Here is a 10,031-nt window from a genome sequence, read left to right on the forward strand (position 1 = left end):
TCATGGATCCAGCTTTACGAATGTGAGGATTTTCTTTCCCTTTTAAAAATGTAACTGGTTTGAATTTGGGCATGACCAAAACAAAGATTATAAAGTCACTTTGGACTCATTGTGAGGGCAAGAACCAAAACAAACCAACTATTGATTGATGGAGAAAGTAATCAGATGAATCCGTGATTTTAACAATCCAGTTAATAGCTTAATTTAAGCTCCACAACTACCATCCTAAAGTAAGCGACTAAAGTGTGCAATTACATTTTAATGTAGCGTTAGCAGGCTATTTTTACCTAATGGTATGAGTTATGTCATTCGGCAAAGTGGAGAACCTCCACTTGCGTACCACGTGTGTTTCCTGTGTCCTTGTGAACGCGTTGATTAACGAATAAATATTCCCTTCAAACTAAATGCATATAATCCTCCCACGGGGGGTCACGTGCAGCGTGTATCACCACACATAACGGTCTGAGCCTCATAATTGAAACACGGGGCAGTTTAAACGGGTCACGCATCAGCGGCTCTCATCTTATTGGTTGACGCGGCTGTCACTCCTGCTCGGATCGCTCGGCCCTTAAACGCGTTCATTGGTCGTCGGCGACGTCAGTCGAGCCGCAGCCTCGCTGTGATAGGGCCCTCGCGTGTTCGCGGCCTGCTTTTTTGGAAACGCCTCCGCCTTGCGCACATTTCGACATCCCATTGGTCGAGCCGCCATCCTCGGCGTGAGGAACATTGACGTCGCGCCACGATTGGCTCTCTTGAATTTCACTCACGCGGACGGCTCAAGCCGATTGGTCGTCTCGCGCTTCGCTCAACGCTCCATTGTCCGCCCATTGGTGCAGCGCGCGCGGGCGGATTCCTCCATGGGGCTCGGTCTTCAAGGCTCACGGAGAGCGAATGTCGTCATGAGCGGTGGGTAGGAATTAAAACATTGGTGTTTATATTACATTCTACTTCGTCTAACATTGTATTTGCGTCGGGTAGAAAAGCACTGGACGCTATGCGACACAAATACACGTGTTTTTAGGTGAGGCTCGGACAGTTGTGTGAGCCGAAATAAGCAATGCACTTCCGGAGAAAAAGCTGCTTTTTTTCTGTAACGTATTCAAAGAGAGTTTGACTTGCTAGCTTCGCTTCAGCTAGCCAGATATGCGAGTGTTCGCTGCGGTCCTCTACTTACCCCTCTCTTCTCCCTCCACCCATCTACTCCACAATAAAATACAGCAATGGTGGCCCCATCTTGGTTGGTTTGAAAGTACAAACTAAGCCGCCCTCGGGTCAGATATGCTTAAGCTAGCTGCTAGCCACTTCAGTGTATCCTCGGTCAGTGTTGCTAGTTAGCCGGCTGGCTAGCTAGCCGGCTAACTACCGTTAGCTGGCTGTCCACAGCAAACCAAACCATCTGTGTTAGATGGCGGTGCTATTTTGAGGGAGCGGTGTTGTTTTTGTTTATATGTGTGCATCACTGTGGGCCACGTACTCACTCACTTAAAGTTGCATTGTGGAAACACTTTGTTACAAGTATTTCATTCAAAAGCGTACTCGAGTAAAAGTGCACAGGGATCTGGAGATTAGAATTTGAACCTAACGTTACAAAATAATGCAAAATGTTGCAGCTGCTAAAGATGGCTTAATTCATATCTAACGTTACTTTATTTCAGTGTTTCCATTGTAGGCAACTGTATACTTTTATATGGACATGTATTACTAACTATGTATCCCCAGATGTGTTGATTTCAAACTGAAGTGTTGCTTTGGGAGTTATGAAAAATCTCCTTCTTAAAATTTTCCGCACTCTTGAAAAGTTGACTTTGAGGAGTTGTTCTACAAACATATCAGGATCTCATAGAATGTGATTTATTTCTAACCTTTATCACCTAACAGCATATGACTGAGGTAATATCTGCACAGCTGTAACGTGTGGCAGTACAAGGCCACATTCACATCAATGCAACTCTTAACAGTAATCCTGAAACATCATAAATAAAAGCCACGTTTCCCGACACAATTATTCCTTTATTCGTAATGCCTGCCAACTTCCACTGACATATTGTTTCGAAGGTTGTAGCTTTGCTTATAATAGATAATGGTTAAGCTGTGATTCAGTAGTTTGACTCAAGTAAAATATCCGAATACTTCTTCCACCGCTGCCAAAAGTGAGCGTGTAGTCGCTCAGCGTGCTGTGGTTTCTCTGTGTGAAAGGTTTTGGTGCAATGATCCAAGACTGCAGTTATAATAGCTCACTTACAACAGACAACACTTCCTCTTTGGTCTGCTGATCAGCAGCCAAAACACAGTTCTGTCGGGGTAAAATTCCCTTTAGGCAGAGGAGGCGGTAGTTTTACGCAGCCAATGTCGCGGTTGCAGGTTTCATAACAACAGACTCTTGGTTTTCTTTATTTGAGGGCGGTTCTAAAGATGTCCCGGGTTCCGCTTTTCACGTATCCCCACTGCTGGGTACGTTTACATCAGAGTCGCCCAGCCTACTTGTTACTACAGAAAAAATACTCGTCAGTCTTTGGCGATCCGTCGAAGATGAACAATTCTGCCAGATGAATGATGAAATCCCAATTTACAGATAAAGACGGTGGCTGAAAGTAGTGTCCTCGCACAGATGGCACAACGCATCTGTGAGACGCTTTCAGGGGCACAAACTGCTCCACCTAATTGCTCACGAGTGCGTCGTGAAGTCAGCTTCTCTGGCAGGAACAGCACGTCGATGATGAATCTGAACTTTCCCAGCAGCCTTTGCGCTTCTCGCTGCGCGGTCGCCGCGTGGTCTTGTGTCACCTGCTGTTTGATTTAGCTGGTTGTGCCAAGTGGATGTGCAACTGCAATGGACTCAAATACTGCAGATGTTAATATTTCAGTTTGTTTACACGTTGGTGAATGATGATGACACATGTTGGGTTAAATCTGTAAAATGATTTAAGATTAAAATATATATCTGAGATAGAAATACTGTCTGAACGGAGTGTTTGTTTATTTATTAAAGGTTGTGGCTACTTTGACTATTTACAAAATCATGATTTTATTCTTCTCCATACAGAAAGTTATGGTGTGAAAAACACTTGCAAAAACTAGGTATTAGAAATAGATAATTCCTCACCTTTCAGGGTTCGCTTTGAAATAAAGTTAACTCCAGAACTCAAAATGTGCTTTGAGGTAAATATTGGGCTGTTTTAAGTAACTTGACTTAGTGCAATAGATCGATGTTGCTCCACCCGAAACACAGTAGTCTTGAAAATGATTTGCTGCCAACGCATTGGAAGCACATCCAAAAATATATTCATCATTCCGGAATTCTATTCCGTGACATTTTCAACCAATCGGCATAATTACAAGCTTCTAGATGGCGTCTAGCGTTGGTCATCGGAGGGAGACGTCCCACAGTCATCCTTAGATGTGCCTTTGTGTTGTAGGAATGTCCCTGGGATGTCCTCAAAAGGGCCTTGGATGTGACTGCTGTGTCTGTGTGTGTGTGTGTTTTCCAGAACAACAGGACAGTATGGCCACCACTCTTGCTGTCAGTCCCAGTGAATACCTCCAGCCCTCCAACGCCTCCACGCAGGTGAGTACGCCGCGGCAGCTACTGGCGCCCCGAGAACACGAGACCCTCCATTTAATGCAACAAAAGCATTCCTGCTCCAAAAATTAGTATTTGTGATACTTTGATTACGTCGGTGTCAACCAGCCCGGTCACAACTATTCGATTCCTTCTCACCTACATAAAGCGTCCTATTGTTTATACAAGTTTATTTTATCGTAGCTCAGGTGTGTGTTACAGCACATATAAGTGACGATAAGTATCGTTTATCGTTATAATATCCTCTCTGTAGCATTGGAGCATCTCACCTGCTTCACTGTCTCTGTTCAGGCCGATTTTAATGCAGTCCGATCTGTCTCCGTGCAGGACGCCCAGCCCTCTCCCCTGGCCCTCTTGGCCGCCACCTGCAGTAAAATCGGCCCCCCCGCTGCTCAGGCTCCAGTCACCTCGCCTCCGGCGCAGCCGCAGCCTCGCAGGCTCCTCCCCATAAAGCCGGCTCCCATCGCCCCGGCGCCACCCAAGAACCTGGGCTTCCTCTCGGCCAAAGGCAATGTGATCCAGCTGCCCGCCGGCCTGGGCTCCGCGGCCCCCGGCAGCCCCATCGTGCTCACCATCCAGCAGAGCCCGGCCCGCACGCACAGCTCGGGCCCCGCCAACATCCAGTACCAGATGATGCCGCAGATCCAGGGCGCCCAGGCCATCCAGATGATGCCGCAGGGGGGTCAGATCCAGCTCATACCGGGCACCAACCAGGCCATCATCACCACGCCCATGACCGTGCCGGCTCCCGCCGCCGCTCCGGTCACGCCGCAGAAGGCAGTGGCCATCAAGCCCTCCCCGAAGCAGCGCAAGCCAAACCACTCCGGCGGCAACATGGTGCAGCTGGCCGGCGGGATAACGCTGCCGTACAACGTGGCGACGGGAGACGTGGCCGTCACAGAGACGCCGGCCGCCGCCCCCAAGCCAGGAAAGGGCGGGCGAGGGAGGAAAAGGAAGGTCGTTCTGGCTTATCCTCCGTCTTATCCTCCTGCACAGCCGGCCTCTCCACCCCCGGAGCAGATGGAAACCATCCTGATAGAAGCCGTAGACAACATCATTCAGGTACACCTGGCAGGGAAGCACCGGAGGAGCTTGTTTTCCTGCATTAATCGGCTCAGAGTGCATTTCATATTCATATGGAAGCAATGAACGATTGGGGAAAGCCTCATGAACTTCCATTTTCCTATTTAATGTCATTCAACTATTCCATTCACTCGTCATTAACACGTTTTTCCATCAAATTAAAACCCATCTTCCTATTTTCTTTTTCTGAATGTAATCAAGAGTTCCAGTTCGAGCCACAGAGCTCACGTATAGCAAGAAATCCAACTACTGAATAGCTAAATGTGGATATTTATCACTTCTTTTCAGTAACGGTGAGATGAAGTGAAGCTGTAATAGTGTGTTCTCATTGCTGTAGTAGTCCAACTAACTCAACTATTACACGCTTGCGGTTGCCGAACATCACAGATTGACCCTCTGCTATCTCTCTCAGCAGGCAGGTAACAACCTCCTCATCGTGCAGAGTCCCGGCCAGCCGGCTATGGTGCAGCAGGTGCAGCTGGTCCAGTCCAAACCGGAGCCTCAGGTGGTGCAGATCCCCCAGCAGGCCCTGAAGGTGGTGCAGGCCGCCTCCGCCACGCTGCCCACCGTCCCGCAGAGACAGCCGGCCCCGTCGAGCCTGCAGATCTCGCAAGCGGAGCCGACGCCAACGCAGGTATCCGCCCGCACACCTGTGGCCTCCCGTGCTGTGAAGTGATACGGACGCGTGTGTTTCTGCGTGTCGACATCGTCCTTGTGAGGATCCAACGTTTAAATAAACGTCTTCCCTCAGATCCTCTTCAAAACAGCCTCCGGCGAGTGGCAGTCACTCCAAATCCAGGACTCCGTCTCCCCGACCACGACGCCGCCGACCGCCTCGGTCGTCACCACCTCGCCGCCGGCGGGCTCCAAGAGGACGGCGGCGGGAGGGCGGAAGGAACGGACTCTGGCGAAGATCGCTCCGGCGGGGGGGATAATATCGCTGAACACGCCGCAGCAGCTGACCTCGACGACGCAGGCCGTGCAGACGATCAGCATCAACGGGGTCCAGGTCCAGGGAGTCCCCGTCACCATCACCAACGCCGGGGGTGAGCTGGTGTTTGGGTTCATTTGGGGGTCCGGTGGTCGGTAACAACGAGAGGGACACGTGGTCGTAGGGCGTGAAGTGCATGGCCTCCATTTTAAAATGTCTTTGCTATTGCAAAAAGAACGAATTACCAAATGTTTCTGGAAACTCTGGAAAATAATTTCAGAATTACTGAACTAAAGTAATTAATTAAATTGTAATTAAAGTTACCGTTGCTGTGATTTTAAGGTTCAGAGCATCTCCTGCTTCATGGTCAGAATCTACTAAATGAACATCATGCTGTATTGAAGAAGACTTGAACTAGAGACAGACCATAAACTCATGTTTACAATGTTTACTGAGGGAATAAATCAAGAGAGAAGAGTCATTTTCTTTATTATGGGAGCAGAGGAGTCGCCCCCTGCTGGTCAGTGGAGAGAATGCAAGTTTTAAGACACTTCCACATCGGCCTCACTGCCTGGTCACCATGTCAACGACACCATTAATCATTCATTACAATGTCTTTTTAGAGGAGCCCTGCACCGGTGTCTCTTACAGTGTCTCCGTCTCTTGTCTTTGTCAGGCCAGCAGCACCTGACGGTGCAGACGATGCAGGGCGGGGGGCTCCAGCTGGCAGCATCCCCGGGCCAGCAGGCCATCCAGGTGGACCAGACTCTCACCCTGGAGCTGCCGGGCCCCCCGGGAGAGAAGAAGAGACGCATGGCCTGCACCTGTCCCAACTGTAAAGACGCAGACAAGAGGTGAGTGTGTGAAATACGCATAACATGTATAATGAAATCACAATATTACACTTTCTGGCTTATGTGCTTAGTGAAACATTCAATTAAAAGACAAGAACTGACTCGTCACGGCCAAATTGTCGAGTAGTTGTTGAAGCAAATCAGACATTTAGAGAATTGTATGTAAAAAATAAAAGCCATTTTTGCACTTAAGTAGGTCAAGTTTCTTCTCCTGAAAATGCAACATTATTGCATTTAAGTCTTATTTTGACGTTGAATGAATCGTCTGTTACTTTTGAATTCTCAGCTCTACTGTTGAAACCGGTAGATCTCACTGTGTGTGTGTGTGTGTGTGTGTGCGCGCAGGCCCGGTGAGGTGGGGAAGAGGAAGCACATCTGCCACGTCCCCGGCTGCGATAAGACCTTCAGGAAAACGTCGCTGCTTCGAGCTCACGTCCGGCTGCACACCGGCGAGCGGCCCTTCGTCTGCAACTGGGTTTTCTGCGGGAAACGTTTCACGCGCAGCGACGAGCTGCAGCGGCACGCCAGGACGCACACAGGTCTGTCTGCTGGACACACGCACACACACACACGGGTGACATTTACCGGAGACTAAACCTAAAGCAAAGATAAATGAGTCAAGTTAAAAGCTACAAATTAGATTATTCTAAGCAAAGAAAAAGGAGATGATGAATTGCAATAATAAAGATGGGGAAGTGATTCTAGATAATAAATGCAGAAAAAACTATCATGAACAGTTGATAAAATCAGTTTCATGTCATGTATTCTTTCATTCATTAAAAAGCCTCGTCTTCTGTCCGTCCCCCGCAGGAGACAAACGCTTCGAGTGCAGCCAGTGTCAGAAGCGCTTCATGAGGAGCGACCACCTGACGAAGCATTATAAGACTCACATAAACACCAAGAACCTGTGAGGACGGACTAACACTAGAGACTAAAGCGACTCGCCCCGTGAGGGCAGGTGCTCACTCCTCCGGGACACTGTGAGGTGTACAAAGAAAACCTTCTGGTGGACTTCAAAGCGTCCAGAAAATCAATTAATAATAGTCCTCCTTTCTTTTTTGTGGATTCTGGAACCGGCTCCAACCGAAGACGCTGAGTCGCTTCACTCGCTTATTTATGAACTTCTCCGGAGGACGAACGTACAGGACAGCGAGACCACAGGACTCCAGCCGCTGTCTCTTTTATTATTATTCTCCCGAGTTCGGCCTGCATTCTTTTTTTACTTTTGTTGTGGACCGGTGGGAGATCCCAGAAATTGGCTTTAAACATAAGGAAAGAAAATTACTGTATACATACATATGTATACAGTGTGTTGAATTTTCCATATATACACATATATGTGTATATATATAAATATATATATTACATAAAAACTCCACTTCCAAGACTTTTGAAAAGCTTTTAGAAGTTTAACTATTTTTTAAAGTGTGTGTATGCATACTATTATATATAATATTAATATTGATAAGCTATTTATAACATTTTTCCATGCAATTGTTAAAAATGGATTCACACGGTAAGGATGTAAAAACCTGAGAAATAAAAGAAATTAGTCCTAAAGCGGGAGGACTAACGCAGGATCACAAATAGGCTGTAAAAAGCCTGTTTAGTGTGCGACGGTACTGAGGAGGTACTGGAGTCTCTGGTGGCTCCTTCGCCCCGTGAAGTGAAACTCTTCCACATTACAAATCTCTAAACAATGAGTGAAGAGATGCTGAGATCTGATGAGTAAACTGAAATCGATTCTGACCACCGCTGAGAAATCTAAACGCAACATCAAATTACCGACACATTTCAAGGTCGGCAAATACAAAAGCTTTCATATTTGGAAATGTATGTTGAAATTTGACTTGAAAGTCACATTAGAACGTGACTAAAAGCAGCAATCTTATCTAGTTGATCAGGACTGTTGTTTTTCTTTCATCACCATTTAAGGACATTTCATTAATTCGGTAATAAGTCTCCCATCACGAGAGAAACACGTAAGCCGACACCAGTAGAGGACCCGGGGTCGATCCTTGTGGGACTCCAGTTCAAGTGTTGCGTCTGCGGAGGTCGAGGTGATGCAGGATGTCACTTTATTGATGTCAAGTTATTTCACGACATCTCACGTGATCCGACTAACACCTCACTGAGGAACCACAGGAAACGGCGTTGAGTAACTTCTCTTTTCCCGCCGAGGCTCCGCAGTTGAGCCTCCATTATTTCTGGCAGACGGCATCTCATGTCTGAGGGGAGGGACGATTTCATTCATGATGTGTGTGTTTTTTGGGAAAGTACCGCTCTGTTCCTGTGTGTTTAAGCGGTGGGGCCGAGTCGTACCTCTGGAACAAATCACTTCCTTTTTTAATGAGTCCCTGGGTTGAATTGTGATGTCACTGATCACCTCTGAGATGAACCCGCTCTTTTCCCTGTGCGACGACCCGCAGCGCCTCCGTCTGGGCATCAGACGCCCGTATTTACCGAAACGTGTCCTCACCGCGGAGTATCAAAGCTGTCGAGTATTGAGAGGTGGCATCCAATATTTGTCGGGGTTTAAACTCGTATTAACTGTTCTTTCATCACATAGTTCCTGATTTGAATCAGAACATTTAGACAGTATTCTGTTCAGTTCTTTGAATGTCTGCGTGTGTGTAGACGTTTTATTTGAACTCTCCTTCTATTAAAAAGAAAAGATTGTTGTATTTTTTACTTGAAAGGTTTCGCATCTTCACTGTGGCATATGTGTTGGTAAAAAAACGTGTTTAATCTTGTCAACATACAAGGTATCGTAAAAAGTGCGATTCCCAGCCCTACTTACACTGTGTGTACTAATAAATAAGTAAAGTCCAGAGTAACGCTGCTAATCTGCTTTACTCTCGTCGGCATCTTGATTCGTGGATTTGAAGCCTCATGCACTGATGTGTGTGTGTGTGTGTGTGTGTGTGTGTGTGTGTGTGTGTGTACACGGCCGTACTTCAATTACTCTGACAATCACATCCAGACATGAAAGAAGAAAATGCTTCCATCGGTTACCTTGTTTATTATTCTTTGTTCATATTATTTAGCTTGAAGTCTGAACCTTTTCTTTTTTTTAAATGAGGTCGGTGGCGTCGGACAGCAGGCGGCGGCTTCTTGCATTGAGCGTTTTGATTCTGTGAAAACATCCAACAGCAGAACTTTGACCAAAAAAAGCACTTTGAAGCGTTTTTATTCACCGTTATTTATTCAAATAACAGGTGAAGCTGACACGGAGGTGGCCAATATTTGGTGAATTCTTTCTGAGAATGTCTGAAGACACGCGATGCCGTTGAGGATGGACGCAGCTCATATTAATGTTTCTACTTCCTGACTGAATGTGTAAATAACGTAGGATGTATAAACACTGAAGTGAAGCTGCCCACTGCTGAAGGAAACCTCCTTTGTGTGTAAGGAATAAAATATAATGTGATATTATATAGCTTCATTCCTGCTTTGTATAAAACATCTAGACCTTTTTTCTATTGAATTTAAAATGCCTTAAAAAGCTGCACCCAGTATTTAAAGATGTTCGTTTTGTGTCTATTTCCAGGTAACATTTGTAAAACTCCTTTGTGTTTTTACC

The 10,031-nt window shown here is 46.5% G+C and overlaps 1 protein-coding gene across 2 annotated transcripts; it reads left to right on the top strand.

Annotated features, from left to right (window-relative positions):
- Positions 1 to 767: 767 nt before the first annotated feature.
- sp2 (sp2 transcription factor) lies at positions 768 to 9,883 on the top strand. Of its 2 annotated transcripts, none has more exons than XM_040185507.2 (8): positions 768 to 906; positions 3,489 to 3,565; positions 3,908 to 4,642; positions 5,076 to 5,297; positions 5,415 to 5,709; positions 6,271 to 6,448; positions 6,794 to 6,987; positions 7,259 to 9,883. In XM_040185507.2, exons 1-8 carry the CDS (start codon positions 858 to 860, stop codon positions 7,357 to 7,359), a joined length of 1,851 nt encoding a protein of 616 aa, XP_040041441.2. In that variant the 5' UTR covers positions 768 to 857; the 3' UTR covers positions 7,360 to 9,883. The 2 variants fall into 2 exon arrangements, with proteins under 2 accessions (XP_040041441.2, XP_040041442.2); XM_040185508.2 differs by having other exon boundaries at positions 782 to 906; positions 5,079 to 5,297.
- The last annotated feature ends 148 nt before the right edge of the window (positions 9,884 to 10,031 follow it).

This window comes from Gasterosteus aculeatus, chromosome 9 (assembly GCF_964276395.1).
Source record: "Gasterosteus aculeatus chromosome 9, fGasAcu3.hap1.1, whole genome shotgun sequence".
Taxonomy (NCBI): domain Eukaryota; kingdom Metazoa; phylum Chordata; class Actinopteri; order Perciformes; family Gasterosteidae; genus Gasterosteus; species Gasterosteus aculeatus.

Bases quoted from the DNA above. Each gene is read 5' to 3' on its own strand.
- sp2 (XM_040185507.2), top strand. From the start codon at position 858: ATGGGGCTCGGTCTTCAAGGCTCACGGAGAGCGAATGTCGTCATGAGC. The intron at 907-3,488 runs GTGGGTAGGAAT...TGTGTTTTCCAG, and splicing joins AGCGAATGTCGTCATGAGCG to AACAACAGGACAGTATGGCC. The intron at 6,449-6,793 runs GTGAGTGTGTGA...GTGTGCGCGCAG, and splicing joins TGTAAAGACGCAGACAAGAG to GCCCGGTGAGGTGGGGAAGA.